This window comes from Neofelis nebulosa, chromosome 9 (genome assembly GCF_028018385.1).
Source record: "Neofelis nebulosa isolate mNeoNeb1 chromosome 9, mNeoNeb1.pri, whole genome shotgun sequence".
Classification (NCBI taxonomy): domain Eukaryota; kingdom Metazoa; phylum Chordata; class Mammalia; order Carnivora; family Felidae; genus Neofelis; species Neofelis nebulosa.
This window is the reverse complement of record NC_080790.1, coordinates 38,093,876-38,112,613: the sequence shown is the minus strand read 5'-3', so window position 1 is coordinate 38,112,613 and position 18,738 is coordinate 38,093,876. Positions and strand designations below refer to the sequence as shown.

The following is an 18,738-nucleotide window of genomic DNA, read 5'->3' as shown; positions in this document are numbered from 1 at the left end:
AAGGTATCAAGGATCCATCTCAAGTGGCAAGAAGGGCCAAAGACTGCCTGGAGGGCAGGTTAGAAAGATGGCCTGATGTAGCAGGGCATTGCTAGAGGGCTGAGCAAGAAAAAATAGTTCTATGTCCCATTTCAAATCAGTTCCTCTTTATTTTAATTGAGAAATCATTGTATATATTGATCTGTTATTTTATTGACTTTTAGTTTCAGTATTAACTTGCTAAACCTCACTTTCCTTCTTGACCTTGCATACACAGGAGTTACCTCTGACTCTTCAGTTGCCAAGACGAATATAACGTCAATAGAAGAGCTGGCCAATAAAACGGAATCTGAAAAGTCTTGTCTTTCTCTAAAAGAGAGAGAACAGGTTACAGGAACACCCCAAATAACCAAGGCAGAGCAGGATAACCATCCTGGTATCAAATTACAGGTGGCCCCGATCCCTAGGTAAGCTGACTCTACAGCGGGCTTTGTGTCCACGGGCCTAGTTCAAGCCCTGTTCTCAGTTTGACTTGCACAGACCCAGAGTACCAGCCGTCTTTGGAGACCCTCTGCCTCATGTGAGGACCAGGCAGTCTAAGCCATCGTTGGCATTAAGGGAAGGAGCTGAGGAGGGGAGGGACCACTGACAGGAAGATCTGTGTGCTTTCTGTGCACACACACCATCCCCCTCACACACTCCCAGGGAGACCTGCCCTGCCCTGAGGAAGGTGCTGCAGGAGTCTGGAGACTGTTGGAATGGATTCCCCCTCCCTCCTGGATCCCATCCTACCTCTTCACCTTCATCTGTCCTGCGCTTACAGATCCGACGTCCCTTTCCTCCCAGCCCCAGGGGGAGGGGACGCCGAGTGCCAAGCAGGGGCAACCTCCCTAGCTGTGGGAGAGAAGGGACAGCAAATCCCCCTGTAAGAACAGGGAGCACAGTCAAGGATGTACTAGACAGAAGTTGCTCATTTTATTGAGAGTGTGTAAGTGTAAGTTTAAGGTAGAATCCATAGGAACTGTGTCAGGGTATGAATGTCATTTTCTAAAACATTAATATAACATCAGTCTCTGTTCATGATCTTAAAAGCGAATCCCAAACAAAAGTACCAGGACCACACAGTTCTGTGTTGTCGGTCCCTGGGAAGCACAGCCGGCCTCTCTCGGCCCCGGCATTACACTTGGCTCATGGACAGATGGAGGCAAGCAGTTGATCTGAAAACCACCTTTTGCTGAATCTGGAATTTATTAGGAGAGTTTTTAGCAGACTGATAGGCTAGTTTTGCTTAGGCTGACATCATCAGTGGGTCTGTGAGGTGTAGACCAGATTCACTGCACAGAAAGCTCTCTGCAACCCAGCCTCTGGGCTCCTTTTTATGGGAATGCATTAAAGCTTACGAGGAAGGTGCCCAATTTGTTCCAGTTTCAAATTGTGGTTTCGTCCACCATCTTAAAAGGCGTTTTTTGAATAATTTTCTGTCAGAGCTAGAAAGAATCTTAGAATTCATTACTCCGACCCCATTTGGCATAAGGCCCAATTTCCTCAAAACCTGTCAACTCTGTGAAAGTTTATGGGATAAACAAACACCAACTGCCACGTATTTGACTTCAAGTAAAAACCACACTTAACAGTTCGTTCAGGAAATCCTTATGCTTCTACTATCCGGGAGCAGATGGACACCGCCCCGTTCATTCTGACCATCAGGGAAAAGCCATCTTGGTAGGAGAGCTGCGCTACACATCCTCTTACATCAGCTTTCATTGAAATGTCTACCGTGCCTTATCAGGGAATAAGAAAAAAATTAAGAATAATAAGTAGAACTTCAAAAGGCATAATAAGACTTGGAATGCACCTCTTTCTGTCTCACAGGATAAGTGGAATAGCAGAAGTGCACGACATGAAGCTGATCACTCCCGTGCGGCGGTCGGCGAGGATTGAGCGAGCGGTGTCCCGCTACCCGGAAATGCTGCAGGAACACGATTTGGTGGTGGCTTCTCTTAACGAGCTGTTAGAAGTGGAAGAAACAGAGTGTTTTATATTCCGTAAAAATGAGGCTTTGCCTGTCACATTAGGGTTTAAAATCCTTGAGTCATAATTTCTTAATGCCTTAAAAAAAAAAAAAAAAAAAGATGTTTCAGATCCTCCATGAAAGAAGAAATAACCCTTGTCTGGGTGACCTGGAAAAAACTGTATAACATACAGGCAGATTATGGGCTCTCAGAATTTAATAACTTGCCGGGCTTACTCTCCAATTTAATATCCCCATGGGACTGTTTGGTTTACTGCTTTAAGACTATAGTTTGCCACAGTTTTCTAGCATAAACTTTAAACTATTTAATATTAATTTACCCCCCCCACCAAGTATGGTAAAATTTTTCACTTTTTTGAGCTACTTTACTCCCAACTTAGTTCTTTTGTATGTCAGAAGGTTGGTGCCACGGTATGATAGATTTTCCTTCCTGCAGCCGCCTTAGCAGAGAGGGAGAGACCTCCCAGGCCTGGTGAGCTGAGCTGAGATGCTCACCTTCCGACCGGAGGCCCTCATTCTGGAGCTGGTGCTTAGCTGTGCCTTCGCTCAGAGATCTTAAATGACTTTCATGTGCGACTTTGATTTTGGTCACATGGTCCCTGTAGATGAAGGGCAGTTCCTGAGCTTGCCAGGGCTCCTCCAGTGAAACACAACTCTGAACTGGGGGCGTTACCTAGCTGTTTGTATTCTAATCTCATTTTGCATTTGTTATTCAGAAATGCTTCAAATAAAGACAAGGAGGGGGGAGGGGGAGGGACACTTGTTTCTTCAATTCTTTGTTCTGCTAAGGGACACCTGGCCTGAGCAGACTGTACGAGCCCCAAGAGACTAGCCTAGGCTGCCTTTCCTTCCTCCTGGGCAACTGTTCTTGGGAAGGAAAAATCAGAATCATTATTTAAATATAATGTATAGAAAAACCTAGCCAACATATTTTGAATTTTTTAATTTTAGCTTTCTCAATATTTAAGTATTATCTAAAACAAAAAAAATAAATTTTGTTCATTCCTGCTTATTCATTTATTTTCTTTATTATAAAAAACAGCGATGATGGCTTGGCCTAGAGAATTAGGGCTTTGTCCAGGGAAACACTGATAGACTATCTCAAGAGGCTTCATAGGGAACATTCATTACCATGGAGAACTCACCTTGATCAAGAGTCTGACCATCAGCCTCACCCAAGAACTAGATTTTATCACAATGAGGGAAGCACCATCTCTCTAGATCAGGTTTATAATAACAGGGTTTATAAAACCATAAAGTTAATACACTAAGTTTCAATACGAATAGATGGTCACCACCACCACAATGCAGGAATCCAAACAGCCAGCCCTTTCCTTCCCTTTGGATGGACTCACTTTACCTGCAAAGCCCAATAATGCCCAGGATGCTGCTTAGAGATCACAAAATGTGAAAGCCAGCTTCAATTAGGTTTCTGTTGCTTGCTAGGGAAAAAGTCCTACACACAAACAATAGTGTAGGACTCTGATTTGGTGCTTCCTCTGGCCATGTTCTGTGCATCTTATCTCACTACATCTTCATAATGGCCTTATGACATAGGTATGGGGACAGTAGTCAGTCAGTGACGGGACTGAAGTTTCAAACTCAAGGTTGTCTGGCACCAAGTCCAGAGCTTTTGATCCCTGCCTCCACTTGAAGTACGGAAATGAGGACTCGGACGGTGATGAGGAAAGAGCACTTCTTGAACTGTTCCCATTTACTAAACAGGAATCACTGTGACAGCCAAAGTACTGTCATTTGTTCTACAAATGAGGTGACTCCATCACATTTTTTACCACCAGGCCACTGACCCCGGGATGATGCTTCCAGCCCTTTCATTTCTGACTGCTCAGGGCTGGGTGTCGGAATTAGGGGATGGATTCAGAGTCTGTAACTAGTCCCAGAGGGAAACTTCTCTCTGACGTCGGCAGTCCAAGTGAAGCTGTCCAGTGTTTGGTGCCAGGCCCAGGCCACATCTGCCTCATGGCTCTGCCAGCCCGGCCTGCAGCCTCATCCATATGGCCCAGGATAGCTCCCAATGAATTTCACATTCTAGCCAGAGGGAATGGGGAAGAGAGGAGCTGGAACACGCCCCTCTCCTTTTAAGGTTACAACCTGGAAGCTGGACACGTTATTTCTACTTAGGATCGCAGGGCCATTGGGCACATGCACTTATCTTCAAAGAAGGCTGGGAAATTTATTTTGGATGGCCACATGCCCAGCTAAAAATTCTTCCAGAAATGGGGTATGACTATCACTATCTATGGTATTCTTAGGAATAATGGAGTACATCCCCAACTACAATGTAGGTAAATGATATAGAGGTAACATCAGATTTAACAGAACTTCAGGCGCCTGGGTGGCTCAGTCGGTTGAGCATCTGACTCTTGATTTCAGCTCAGGTCATGATCTCACAGTTCACGGGATCGAGTCCAACATCAGACTCTGCACTGACAGCACTGAATCTGCTTGGGATTCTCTCTCTCCCTTCCTCTTTGCCCCTCCCCCACTCACATTCTCACTCCCTCTCTCTCTCTCTCTCTCTCTCCCTTTCTCTCTCTCAAATAAATAAACTAAAAAAAAAAAAAAAAAAAAAAAAAAAAAACTTCATTAAATGAACAGCTCCCAGATAGAAGTACCCTACCATGCCCCAGCTGGGTTCCTAAGAGTTTAGAAGGGTTCTAATCCATGGTTTTCCAGCCTTTTCCCATGTCCTCTTATCTTACAATCCATCTTTTGCCCTGCCCTTTCCCCTGCAATGTAATAATAAAGCAGGTGATGTCATTCACTTGGTAAAACTACAGGACACTGTAGATGGATGCCAGAGAAGCAGCAACGAGCCAAATGAGCTGACCATGGAGCCAAGAGTCCAGGAGGGACACAAGTGTGAAAGGGTCTGATCCAGTCAGAGAGGTGGGGAGACCCTTGGAGAGCTGACGGAAAGAGCAGGTTTAAGGAGAAGAGTCAGGGGATGCTTCAGGCAGAAGGAAAAGCATGGGAAAGGCCCTCTGGCCACCTCTTTCCCCTCCCCTTCCCTCACTCTCTTCCTCAGACCTTTCTCGTTCTTCTGCGGGCTGTTCATCCCCCAGCCCTCTCTGCATTCTCGCTAACCTAGAAGGGAATTCCAAGGGCCAATTTTTGTAGTATTGGTTACCATGCCATATTTCAGTATCTTTCCAGAAAAGTATGGGCCTAGGGTCTGAGCAATTTTCCTGAAAAATGCTACCCTCTAGCCCTTGAATAAGAATCTAGTGAAGACACAAGGCCAAGGACACCTGGTCTTTGCCTGGAGAAGCTGCCTTGCAGACCCAGGCCCACAAGTCAGCCCAGGAAGAAAAACAAAGGCCATAGCAAGGTCAGACCCGGAAGCTTCTGAAACTCTCTGAGCGCATGGCCTGTTGTCCCTCATTTATCCTCAGATATTCCAAATGTTTGCCTTGTTTCTCCACAGAAAGTGAAGCTAGTGAACTGTTTCACAGACCTGTTCCTTCAAGAGTTTATTTTGTCATTTCAGTTATGTAGATGTATATTCATTCTAAGCCTCTATATAATGTCAGATGATACCACTAACAGACAAAACATGAGCTGTAGGAGTGACATCAGAACAATGTAGGACCCAGGCTCAGTACCACAGGGCAGCTCCTACCAAAATAAAGTACCAAGTTCTTAAATCATAAGTATGATTTCTTACATGTTTCAATACATGTACACATCAAGCTCAAAGATGTTGGTGCTATCACATTTACTCATCAATCTTTCATAGTGACCTGGAAAGAAAGAACAGTTAATGAAATCACCTATGTCCTATCAGGTATTGTTATTACTCGTAACAGAATCAAAAGTGCATTGAAATATTATTTTTCTTAAAAGAAATGTGTAGAAACAACATTGGATGTGAAGCATGGTGCGGCTCAGGGGGACTGGGACTGGGTACAGCAATTCCACTTGTTCCATCCATTTCCAAATGGCCCAAAGGCCATAGGGAATGTCTTCTAGGATGACAATACTCCCTCCTCCCTAAAAGATGTGTTCTTGGGCTCCAAATCTGTTACATTTGGGAGATTTCAATATGGATTGCTTTTTCTCTCTTCCACACTTTTCCATTTATCTGAAAAATATCTCAAGTAGAAGATGACCATGAAGCGAGCACATGTCCAGGATTCATTCGGCCTCCATGCAGCCCTCTTGGTCCTCAACTCTCTCCTTGCCCTCAGCCAAAGAAATCTGGTTACGGAACCCGTCCTCCCAAGCTCACACAAAAGCGCCCAACCATGGGTAGACCATGTGTCCGAATACCTTAGTCTGGTCTGGGATGGAGATGAGGGGTAGAGAAGCCAAACCACACACATCCCCAGAGAACGCACGATTCCTGATGGGAATGCGTCCAGCCCTCTGACGGGCTGGGATGGAAAAATAGTTGCAAGACCACTGATAAAAGATCGTCGGTGTACTTGAATTCTGAGCTGCTCCCAGGCAGGAATTAGGTAGCTTACGACTCCATTTCTAAATTATTGGGTGTGCAGGAGGCACCAGGTGAACACTGGTTGAAAAAATGCACCCTGAGCCGGGAACCACCCAGCAAAAGGAAATCTATGGTATGGACATTTTAAAAATCAAGCTCCAGGAAAGCCAGGGTAGAAACGGGAATCCTCATGCAGGGTTCAGGGATGAAAACTAGGGTGGAAGCCACGTTTGCCACTCATGAAAGCTGGAGTCTCAGCTCAGAGGGGGACCAGGCAACACAAAGTGACAAAGGAGCTGAGGTGGAGTCCCTACTCACGGTGCTTATAAAGGCTGTCTGGAGAGGAATCCTACCCTGGAAGAGCACGTGCTCTGCAACCTTCCCCAGAGTGGGAATGGATTTGTCAGATGAATCAGCCAGAAGTGGTCTGGAGAGGTGCAAGGCACCAGTAAAGTCAGCAAGCCTCTGCTCAACAAAACCTGTGAAACTGGGCTTAGAGCCAGCGCTTCCCAGCCCTACGGGACCTGATGCCCATTTTAAAAACAAACATTGGGGCGCCTGGGTGGCTCAGTCAGTTGAGCTTCCAACTTCGGCTCAGGTCATGATCTCACGGTCTGTGAGTTCGAGCCCCGCATCGGGCTCTGTGCTGGCAGCTCAGAGCCTGGAGCCTGTTTCAGATTCTGTGTCTCCCTCTCTCTCTGACCCTCCCCCATTCATGCTCTGTCTCAAAAATAAATAAACATTAAAATAAATAAATAAATAAATAAATACACTTTAATTTCCCCTTTTCTATCCTGAATTGAAATTCATACATAGTATAATTATTGTCTCTACAATTTTCAAAATAAATGTACTACTGTAACATAGGAGAAAGAAAAAGGAAAGCAATTTGTGATAAAATAATATGTCTTTCTACACAAATACTCAGGAGTGATTACACTTGAAGACAAAAAAAGCTTCCACAAATCTTCAAAATGCCTCATTGGGTTGATACCATCCCATTGGGCCCTCCTGGTCTAGCCCATGGTAGCCCCAGGTTGCTAAGCCCCAGCCCCCCACCCTCCCCATCCTCCCCTACCTACCCCCCACCCCCACAGCCAGCAACCTGCCACCTCCTAGCAGCTCACCCTCAGGCTGTAGAAGACAGGGCAGGAGAGGGGATGCTGGCTAACCTGTTCCTGCTCCACAGCAGACTCATGCGGCATCTATAAGGACAAAGGCAGGTGGAGATGTAGTAGTTCCTCCAGTGGTAAGGCTTCCTAGAAGCCCCCGGGTTTTACAGACAACAACCCCACACACACACACTCCACTCTGCCCACAGCTGCCAGCTCTCTGCCCAATGATGTCATAGAAGAGGAAGCCCAGGAGGGTGAGCCGGAGAAGGAAGGTTCTGGTAGATAGACATCATTTTGTCAAAAATTCCCAGCCAGCACGGTTGGGTAAAGGTCAAGAACTACTTTGGGGGTGCCTGGGTGGCTCAGTCGATTAAGCGTCTGACTTCAGCTCAGGTCATGATCTCGCGGTTCGTGCGTTGAGTTCGAGCTCCACAACAGGTTCTGTGCTGACAGCTCAGAGCCTGGAGCCTGCTTCGGATTCTGTGTCTCCCTCTCTCTCTGTTCCTCCTCTGCTCATGCTCTGTCTCTCTCACTCTCAAAAAATGAATGTTAAAAAAAAATTTTAAAGAACAACTTTGGTAGGTTATACTGAGCATTAAGCAGAATCAGTTATAAAAAAAAAAAAAAAAAAAAAAAAAAAAAAAGTCACACAGCCCAATACAGGAAACACAGGAGACACTCCAAAGATGGTTTTCCCTCTCAAACATCTAGAAGGCAGCTAGCTGATCGTGGCAAGGAAAGCAGGAGGCAGGGAGCCCTGGAGAACTACTTTCAAGTCCTGATCCTTGACATGAGACTACAGGTTATAAGATGGAAATAATGACATCCCGCTGGGAGAACTGACACGCGTGCTCAGGGAAGCACTGCGCTGGTCGGTCTCACGGCTCCACTAACCCCGGGGGGCGTCACGACCACTGCCACTTCCCTGCTCTTGAGCCAGAAGCATGTCCAGGTGTTCCAGAGGAAAACCAGCTGGAGTATTTACCGCATCATCTGCGACTTCGTCCATTCCTTCTGCAGTCACTGCGTGTTAACTGAGAGCAGAGGGACTATAGCTTTCCTCCTAGCAACTGGCATCCTTTCTATTAAGGAAATACTGAGTTAAGGTGGCCTCCACTGAAAGCAGGTGTGAAGGTTGGGCATGAGGGAAGCTTCCCCAGCAGAGGCAACTTATATCTGTAACTGCTCCCATGCATGTTTTGTGTTGCCCACAGTTACCTGCAAGGCTTTGACCCACTTGTGTCTGGAGGTGGGAGATTGGGCCTGGTGACCTCAGGAGCTCTTGGCAGGGCTGGGGACCAGCGGCTCCTCCTGGGGCAGAGGGTCAGGGATAGCCAGAGAGGTTCTGCAGGGACCCACCAGCTCCAGGACCGCCGGATACAGCAAGCTGAGCGGGTGGTTCAGGAAGTTGAGGCAGGCAGCGGTGCAGAGGTCTGCATAGTGCCATCAGCTGGTTGGAGAAAAGCATCTGGCGGAAACCTCAGTGGAATAGGCTGCCCATCGCGCTGTAGCACAGGTCCAGCTCCCGGGTGACTCTCTGGCAGAGAAGAGATCCCCCCCATCGGGACCTGCATCACCCACAGACGAATCCCCCCCTGCTGGGGCCAGCTCTGCCCTCCCTGGGTCTGTCACCTGGAGACACCAGGGTGTCTACCCCCAGTCGGGAAGGAGCTGTGTTCTTTAACCCCAGAGGTGGCACATGGAGCTTAGGGAGGTGGGGCAGCTCTCCACTTTGCCACAGACCCCCCTTCCTGCTTTCCTCAGTTACCTGCCTGACCACCCGGACTAAACCCTCAGCTTAATGTAGCTTCTGATGCCCCGACAGAGGGCTTTGCAGAGGCCCACACACCTGGCCCCACCCACTCCTGCCCACCTAGCAGGTCTCCACCTCCTCACCAGGCCTTGCTTTTAGCGTCTAGAGAACTGATCTGGACATTTACTCCAAAAGTGACCAAAAGCATGCAATTTCCTCTCTCCAAACCTGTTTCCCATCTGTCAGACAAAGGTAGCTGTCCCTGCCCAGCCCACCTCTCAGGGCTATGGAAGGATCAAATAGCAGGCAAGGGCTTTATACCCTCCAAAAGGCTCAGCAGGGATCCTTCATCATTGGTCCCAGCTGGCTCTGTGAATGCCAATTGGCCTGAATCTGTTGACATGGGCTATGGGACTCTCCCAGCTTTGGTGGCTGGCCGGTAGTGCCACAGGGTGTGTTTTCCTTCCTTCTTTTCCCAAGGACCCGTCAGCTCACTGGCCCTAACCCCCATCTTCTGGGACCACTCATCTAGCTGCCCCCAGACGCTGATCACAGCTGGCTAGTCCGGCACGTTGGGGACCCGACCCAACAGGCAGGCACGTCTCAAGGAGGGTTCATGGAGATTAGGTTAACGGAGATTGAGGGTCTAGCCACGCTCCACAAATCACCCTGAACTCAGTCCTCCTGCAGCCGCACTCTGCTGTCATTTGGAGCATAGGCCAGCAGAGGGCGCTGGCAGACAAGGACAAGTGGAGCTCTGCAGGGGTTGTGGAAAATCCTGTAACTGGGCTCAGGAACCTGGGACAGAGCAGATCAGGGCAGGCAGCCTGGAGGCACACCCCTGGCCCCCCCAACCCTCACTAGGGGTCTCCTCACTCAGCTCCCACTCTTACCTGAATCTCCCTCTTGGTGAAGTTGATAACTTGCAGCCCATAACTGCTCCCATCCATGTGCCTGGTGCAAAAACAGCCACATGATCCAGGAGAAAAGGAACGGTGCCTCCAAGCTCCAGGCACAACCTCCCTAGACCCCATGGAGGTCAGAGGACACTCCACAGGCACCCGGTGGAGTTGCCGGGCTGGGTGTGCACACCTGTGTGAGAGGCCAGGCATCCTGAGTTCTGCTGAGCGGGTAAGGAAGAAGGATCTAGAGGTCACAATGCAACCCAAGGGAGTCAGAGGGATCCCCAAATCCAGTTTCCTAGGGAAGCCCAGCCTGGAACAGATCTTGATTTCCTGACTACCCTGGCCAGGACCCTCCACCCCTCTCCCCTCTGCTAGCAGGGAGCATAGGCCAGGGCTCTCTCACTGGTACAAGTCTGCCAAGTGCATGTTCAGCCTCTTCAGCTCCTCCATCCACTCTGAAAAGTAGACAGAGGACAGCAGGGGATGAGGGACAGCCCTGCCTACCTTTGTCTGCCCCAGGCCCAGTTCCACTGGTGAGGGTGGACAGGTCACCAGGGGTCTACACACCCCCAGCTGTGTACATAACATCCCTCGCCCCTTCCTTACATCGATTGAGACTCAGCTCAGAGCAAGGCAGAGACAGCAAAGGTCCTGCGGGACAGGTGACGAAGCTAGTCAGGCAGTCAGGTGACTCACCCACGGTCACATGGTAATGAGTCAAACCCAGCTTTTAGAACAAACCCAAATTGTTTAGGCTCACAGCTACTCCTGACCCAGAGGATACTTCGAGTCATTCCCAGGTGTGGAACTGTACCTTCCACTCTCGGAGAGTCCTCAGGTGAGTGGGGAGGGTACAGTCAGGTGAGGAAGGAACTCTCAGACTACAGAACCACCACAACACCCTGGAGTCAGGACACAGGTATTTGAGTCAGTTTGCCCTTTTCTGCCTGTGTGAATTTGGGCAAGTTTCCTTTTTTTTTTTTAGTGTTTTTTAATTTATTTTTGAGACAGAGACAGAGCAGGGGAGGGGCAGAAAGAGAGGGAGATACAGATCTGAAACAGACTCCAGGCTCTGAGCTGTCAGCACAGAGCCCAACGCAGGGCTCGAACTCACAGACTGTGAGATCATGACCCGCGCCAAAGTCAGACACTTAACCGACTGAGCCACCCAGGCGCCCCGAATTTGGGCAAGTTTCTTAACCTCTCTGGATCTCTGTTTCCTCTGGGTAAAGTAGATCCACTCTCATAAACCACAGAGTGGACAATATTATCACAGTTACTACTAACCCCCAACAGGGAAGAGGACAAGATGATGAAGGGGCAGGCCTCTGCACTGGTGCCCAGTGCCCCCCCCCCCGACCTGGTCCTGAAGCCCCCACACACACAGCTCACCCTTCTCTTGGTCCCAGATCCCAAGCTCCCGGAACAGCTCAGGAACCACCAGGCAAGTTCGCCAGTCCTGCCACTTCTTGGACTTGAGGATGTCTCCAAAGATGTGATCCCCAATGTACAGGATATCCTTCCCCCGTACCCCGAGCAGCTCACACACTGTGTCCAAAGAGCCTGCCCCACCATGGGAGGACAGGCTTGCTCAGAGCCCCTCCTGTCCTGATGGGCAGGTTGGGGACATGGGTTCCTAGTCTAGGGAGGGTGTCTGTGGAGGCACGGGGACAAGGCGGGAGCTGGTACCTCCAGAGTAAACTACACAGTGCTGGTGGGGCCCCACCCCACCACGCGGAGCTTGCCTGAATCCTAGAAGAGGAGAGGGGCACCCTGGTCAGAGAGAGCAGAGCACTGGGAGTGGCCAGGATTACTATGGGGGCATGAGAGGAAGGAGGTGACAGAGAGTCCCAAAGGAGTCCCCTGGTTCCCGGCCTCCAGGGACAGAGTAGCAGAGAGGCAACTCCCAAGGGCAGGTCAAGCGTGAGGAGCAGGGTCCCTCCCCAACTTGTGGCCCATGGGTCAAGGTAGATGCGGCCTCAGCCCCTGCCATTACCCTGTTGACCTGTCTCAGCACCGTCCCCTCAGCAAAGAAGCAGGGCTTCTGTGTGTCCACCACAATCAGGTCGAAGTAGGACCTCCAGGGCCTGGCTGAGCCTTCAGCCTGTGGGGTTGTGAAGGGATGGGAGCGTGTGCAGACACACACATACACACACAGTCTGGAACATTGGACCCCGACACATCTCACAGCTCTTCCCTGGCCACCCACCAAGCTCTGGACTGGTGAAAGCTTGCCAGCCCTCAAGTCACATGCCCATCCGTGCATCCTGGTCCTGACTCCTAGCCCTGTACACCCCTGGATTCGAGAACCACATGGTCTGCCTCCCCAGCATCCTTGACCATGACCACTCTGGCACAAGGAAGTGCTCAAAGGTATTTATGGAAGCTGGTGTTGGACACTGTGCAGGCTCTCCTGTCAGCGTCAGGATATGAGCACAGTTGCTGAGTTAGAGCCCTGCTCACCCGTTTGCCTGCCAGTGACACCTGGTCACACATGGTGCCACAGGGTATGTCACACACACCCCTCCCCTGGGCCTGCCACAACCTGATCTCACCCCCTTGCACCTCATTAAGCCCTTCCCCAAACAACCGACTGCCTCTTCATGGCTGTCTCCAAGGCCATCAGAGGCTTCCCTGACCCCTTGGCCTGGCTGAGGTCACTGCCTCCCACCCACTGCAGAGGCTCCAGCAAAGCCCATGCATGTGAAATGCCCCCTCCCACGCTTGGTTCTTCCTCAGGGGGAGGGCCAGACATGGGAGAGGCCCTCAGCACCGTGGCCTGGCCTGGTCCTCCTCCTGGTACAGCCCACCCCAGCCCGGCACGTGGCACTCACCTCACTAATGCCAAACAGGTAGGTCATGATGGCCTGGCAGAGACAGGGCAAGGGGCAGAGCACCCAGGTAGGCTGGGCCAGGGGCTGCTGCCTGCCTGTGCCCTCACCCCACAGGATATGCTGGGGACCACAGGAGCAAGATGGGGAGAAATTTCTTAATCCACTGAGACCTTAAAAAAGGCCAAGAAATAGAGCCCCTGGGTGGCTCAGTCCATTGAGCATCCGACTTCAAATCAGGTCATGATCTCACAGCTCGTGAGTTTGAGCCCCGTGTCAGGCTCTGTGCTGACAGCTCAGAGCCTGGAGCCTGCCTTGGATTCTGTGTCCTCCTCTCTCTGCCCCTCCTTTGCTTGTCCTCTGTCTCTCTCTCTCTCTCTCTCTCAAAAATAAATAAACATTAAAAAAAATTTTTTTCAAGGCGAAGAAATGGAACCCAAAACGCCAACCAGACCATGGGGGTACCATGGCCTTTGCTCTTTCCTACTCCTCACTGTTCCTACAGGGCCTCGGTTTCCTTCAGGGGCCAAGAAAGGCAGATTCCAATGTCCTCTGGGCTCTAATGACTGAGGGTCCCACCCCTCCATCCACACACTCACATCCGTGTAGTTGTAGCTGCTGTTTGTAGCCAGAAATACTTTCCCAACTTCCTTCATCTTACCCAGCAGGATGGGGATTCGCACCTGGAGCAGAGGCAGAGGTCAGTCACTTCCAGGGGTGGGGTCTCCCCCAGCTGCCCTGGGATCCCTTTCTCAGCTCTCAGCCTCCCAGGCACGGGGCTCCAGGCCAAGCAGGAAAGTTTGTGAGCAAGACGAGGCCACAGAGCTCTGCCCACATCTTGAGCGGGGGAGACAGGGACACAGTTCCACTGCCCTGGGGAGGAGGGGGACAAAGGGACAGGCCTGGTCATGACCCATTCACATCCTTCTCCATGTATTTGTCCAAGTCTTCCAGGGTCTTCTCCTGCAGACAGCCCTGCAGGGGGGAGCAGAGCTCTGTGTGTGTGTGTGTGTGTGTGTGTGCGCACGGGTGTGCACACATGCATGTGCATGCAGGTGTGCGTGTGCATGCATGCCCACCTGCATGCATGCGTCCAAGGTGCAGGAGCCCAGACCATAGTCCCCAGAGGGAAGGAAAGAGGAAATTCTGTGGAGGCTGGAGCCATTGGGCCACACCCAGCAGAGCCAAAGGCAGACAGGTCAAGGGTCCTGGGGTCCTGGGCACTCACCGACTGGTGGACATTATCCATGGCATCACTCACATCCTGGAAGAGGCTTCGGAAGGACATGAAGAGGTTCCCATGCTGATAGCCAGTGTCACAGCTGGGGCAGGCCAAGAGAACAAGACAGGCTGATAAGGGGGCCTGAGGTGACCCCTCAAACCACACTGAACTTATGTCCCAACCATGCTGGAAGGAGTATCACCCTGTGCTGAGCGTCATCCCTTGGGAGGGCACCAGTTACAAGGTGTGGGGGGCAGCCTGCAGTGAAAGCCTTCCCACTGAGTTCCTAGAGCCCTTCAGGAAGGGTTTCTGCTCCTTGGCAGGGACCCCACTTCAGCACTTGGGCTCTGGGCAGTGGCAGCGTCCTGTTGGTGACCCAGGGCTGGACAGTGCACAAGACTCACTTGGTGTAGCGGGAGCAGCCAGAGAAGTCCACTAGGCAGGCACACAGGTAGATTTCTGGGGTGGAGAGGCCAGTCAGTCGCTGGCCCAGGGATCCAGAGCCACCCACCCAGGCCAGAGCTGGGTCGCCGAGGACCACCTCCCACACCCCCTATCCAGCCCTCACCAGGCAGGTTGAAGAGCGTGTTGAGGATGTGAACCCTCTGCAGGTTGTCCCTCTGAACAAGCTTGCTGGGGTAGAAGCTCCAGATCTCTGCCCTGGGGAGGGAGCAGGCTGGGTGAGGTCAATGCCCCCTCCCTACTTCCTCCTAGCTGTGCACTCAAGACCTGCCCTCAAGCTGGTGCCTACCCCCTGCTCCTTCCCACCTCTGCCCACCCCTGCTGTCCCTCTTTTATCTAGCTGGCATTATTGAGCCTCTGCTGTGTCCTGAGTCTCTCCTCCCCCACCTTCTTCTTTCCTCCATCATCCTTTCCCCCTTCCCTGGGTCCCTTACTCTGAGAGGAAGGTGAAGCCATGGGTGCCCAGCCGCACGTTCCCATGGGTGTCCACCTTCAGCAGGTTCCCATAGAGCACATCAAACACCAGCCCCCGAGGGAGAGAGCGCAGAGGCTGTGGATGGGGGTTCCAGAGCTGACTACCGGCCACAGCCTCCCACCCCAGCAAGCTCCCACACCTGGTGGGGAAGGCGGGGTCATAGGTGTAGCGCAGGATATCACGCGGGTACCCAATGCACACCGGACGCTCCAGTAGTAACTCAAAGACCAGTGCCTCATAGGCTGGGGACTTGTAGGCTGTGGGAACCAAGCAGAACCAGGCCAGCTGGTGCCTACCCCCTGCTCCCCGAGCCCCAAATACCCTGCTCCCTCCCTCCCTACCAGCCAGGGTGTAGTCCATGTCAAAGCCAAAGCAGCGAATCTTCCCCAGCACCAACCTGCAATTGACAAAAATCCTGGGGAGGGGAAGAAGAATGTTGGAATCAGCCCCTCAGCTCCCCAAGCTCCGTTGGGTCTGAGTGGGTCTGAGCGTGTCTGAGCACACGCGTGTGAGCATGTGTAAGTGTGGACAGGGAGCTTCTGAAGAGGAGCAGCTCACCATGCGGGAGTGTGCTGTGGGCATCCCTGTGGGTGTGCAATTATCATCTGGGGTGTCACTTTTTTGAGTGGGGTCACTGTGTCCAAGTTCAGAGATGTGTTTGTCACAAATGGGCAGCCCTGGTCACCATACAGGAGGGAAGTGGAGGGCACGCCCTCCCTGCCTGAGTGTATATTGTTGCTGTTTCCAGGTAACAGGTCACTGCCCACTTAGAGAGAAGGGGGTCCCCATGCAAGCACAGGTGCTTGTCAGCGTTTTGAGTGTCACCATATCTGTGTATTTAAAGGAGTCACCCGTGCTGTGTAATGAGGAGTATGTCAGGAAATGGGGTGTTTACAGGCTGAGATGCCCCCGAGCCCCACCCCAAGTGCCCATCTAGACACCGCTGGTGCCAGTCCTACTTCAGGACTTGAGAGGAGACCAGGCGTTGTGGCTCCCCTTGGGGCTCTCTTTGCTCTCCCCCATCCACGCTGGCCATCACCATGAAGAGTGAGCAGGAGGCAATGGTTCCTTCCCCAGCCATCTGCTCACTATCAGTGGGAGCCAGCAGCTTCCTTATCCCTCAAACACTTCGGACACCACTGACCCAGCTGGCCCCACCCTGGGCCCCAATCTCCTCTTTTGGGGGAGGAGTAATCCATGTTAGCCTCTGGTATCCCCTCCTTTCTTCAAAAAGGAAAGCAGTTATGATCAAGGAAGAACAATCCATCAATATTATACCACCTCCATTTCTAGGGCTTATGCCTCCAAGGACTTCAACCACCTAGAGCCCTTCAACCCAGGATGAAGCAAACATAGGGGTTACAAAGGCAGGAGACTCATGTACTTCAAAAAATAAAAGAGTCTTGGGGCACCTGGGTGGCTCAGTCGGTTAATCTCTGACTCTTGGTTTGGGCTCCGGATGTGATCTTATGGTCTGCAAGCTCAAGCTCGACTCAAGCTCTTCATTGACAGTGTGGAGCCTGCTTGGGATTCTCTCTCTCTCCCCTCTCTCTCTCTGCCACTTCCCTGTTCATTCTCTCTCTCTCTCTCTCTCTCTCTCTCTCTCTCTTTCAAAATAAATGAATAAACTTTTAAAATAATAATAAAAGAGACTTTAATAAATACATAAAGAACTCAGGACTCTTGCTCTATGCACAACTCTCACACACTTGGCAATCAATTTCCCAGCCAATGCCACTTGAAGGAATAATTGCTTAAAAGCATGCCACGAGCTATAGGAAGTGGCAGATGACAAGAATCTCAGAAAAAATTACAAAAGTGAGAGCAGAGCAATTGAGACCATTTAGTGTGGAGCTGTAAACAGCTCTGAGGGCCCACAATGGTGATTTTACAAGAAAGCACTGAGGCCTCCATTTAGAACTTTCATCTGGATTATCTAAAAAGACATATGATGTAGCATGTCCTCTTTTATTTTTTTTTTTTTTAGTTTTACAGGTTTATTTTTTTTTAATATATGAAATTTATTGTCAAATTGGTTTCCATACAACACCCAGTGCTCATCCCAAAAGGTGCCCTCCTCAATACCCATCACCCACCCTACCCTCCCTCCCACCCCCCATCAACCCTCAGTTTGTTCTCAGTTTTTAACAGTCTCTTATGCTTTGGTTCTCTCCCACTCTAACCTCTTTTTTTTTTTTCCTTCCCCTCCCCCATGGGTTTCTGTTACGTTTCTCAGGATCCACATAAGAGTGAAACCATATGGTATCTGTCTTTCTCTGTATGGCTTATTTCACTTAGCATCACACTCTCCAGTTCCATCCACGTTGCTACAAAAGGCCATATTTCATTCTTTCTCATTGCCACGTAGTATTCCATTGTGTATATAAACCACAATTTCTTTATCCATTCATCAGTTGATGGACATTTAGGCTCTTTCCATAATTTGGCTATTGTTGAGAGTGCTGCTATAAACATTGGGGTACAAGTGCCCCTATGCATCAGCACTCCTGTATCCCTTGGGTAAATTCCTAGCAGTGCTATTGCTGGGTCATAGGGTAGGTCTATTTTTAATTTTCTGAAGAAACTTCACAAAGCTGTAATCATCAAGACAGCATGGTATTGGCACAAAAACAGACACATAGACCAATGGACTAGAATAGAAACCCCAGAACTAGACCCACAAACGTATGGCCAACTCATCTTTGACAAAGCAGGAAAGAACATCCAATGGAAAAAAGACAGTCTCTTTCACAAATGGTGCTGGGAGAACTGGACAGCAACATGCAGAAGGTTGAAACTAGACCACTTTCTCACACCATTCACAAAAATAAACTCAAAATGGATAAAGGACCTGAATGTGAGACAGGAAACCATCAAAACCCTAGAGGAGAAAGCAGGAAAAGACCTCTCTGACCTCAGCCGTAGCAATCTCTTACTTGACACATCCCCAAAGGCAAGGGAATTAAAAGCAAAAGTGAATTACTGGGACCTTATGAAGATAAAAAGCTTCTGCACAGCAAAGGAAACAACCAACAAAACTAAAAGGCAACCACGGAATGGGAAAAGATATTTGCAAATGACATATCGGACAAAGGGCTAGTATCCAAAATCTATAAAGAGCTCATCAAACTCCACACCCGAAAAACAAATAACCCAGTGCAGAAATGGGCAGAAAACATGAATAGACACTTCTCTAAAGAAGACATCCGGATGGCCAACAGGCACATGAAAAGATGTTCAACGTCGCTCCTTATCAGGGAAATACAAATCAAAACCGCATGTCCTCTTTTAAAAAAGAAGACAAGAGGTGCCTGGGTGGCTCAGTCGGTTAGGCATCCAACTTTGACTCAGGCCATGATCTCACAGTTCATGGGTTTGAGCCCCACATCGGGCTCTGTGCTAATAGCTCAGAGCCTGGAGCCTGCTTCAGATTCTGTGTCTCCCTCTCTCTCTGCCCCTTCCCCGCTTGCACTCTCTCTCTCTCTCTCAAACATAAATAAACATT

General features: G+C 50.1%; 2 protein-coding genes and 1 long non-coding RNA gene across 5 annotated transcripts in view; 1 reads left to right on the top strand and 2 right to left on the bottom strand.

Moving 5' to 3' along the window:
• CKAP2L (cytoskeleton associated protein 2 like) overlaps nt 1-3,023 on the top strand; it is a 29,614-nt gene extending 26,591 nt beyond the window's left edge. For all 3 annotated transcript variants that reach the window (XM_058683321.1, XM_058683323.1, XM_058683322.1), the window contains exons 8-9: nt 257-446; nt 1,852-3,023. In XM_058683321.1, coding sequence (XP_058539304.1) covers nt 257-446; nt 1,852-2,077 — 416 coding nt within the window. In that variant the 3' untranslated portion in view covers nt 2,078-3,023. The remainder of the gene's footprint in view (nt 1-256; nt 447-1,851) is intronic.
• On the bottom strand, nt 125-8,169 carry LOC131484757 (uncharacterized). Its single transcript, XR_009248433.1, has 5 exons — nt 7,583-8,169; nt 5,700-6,208; nt 1,835-1,987; nt 772-873; nt 125-348 (listed from the first exon to the last, which is right to left on the bottom strand). It is a non-coding gene; the product is annotated as an uncharacterized LOC131484757 (long non-coding RNA).
• A 74-nt stretch (nt 8,170-8,243) lies between these two features.
• NT5DC4 (5'-nucleotidase domain containing 4) lies at nt 8,244-17,109 on the bottom strand. Its single transcript, XM_058683352.1, is given in 16 exon segments — nt 8,244-9,118; nt 9,863-10,136; nt 10,232-10,430; nt 10,647-11,806; nt 11,933-11,974; nt 11,977-11,995; nt 12,222-12,347; nt 13,078-13,110; nt 13,674-13,757; nt 13,996-14,049; nt 14,303-14,396; nt 14,701-14,755; nt 14,865-14,971; nt 15,193-15,292; nt 15,377-15,648; nt 16,175-17,109. Coding segments are annotated over 13 exon segments (1,407 nt in total). The 5' UTR covers nt 16,315-17,109; the 3' UTR covers nt 8,244-9,118; nt 9,863-10,136; nt 10,232-10,430; nt 10,647-11,525.
• Nucleotides 17,110-18,738: the final 1,629 nt, after the last annotated feature.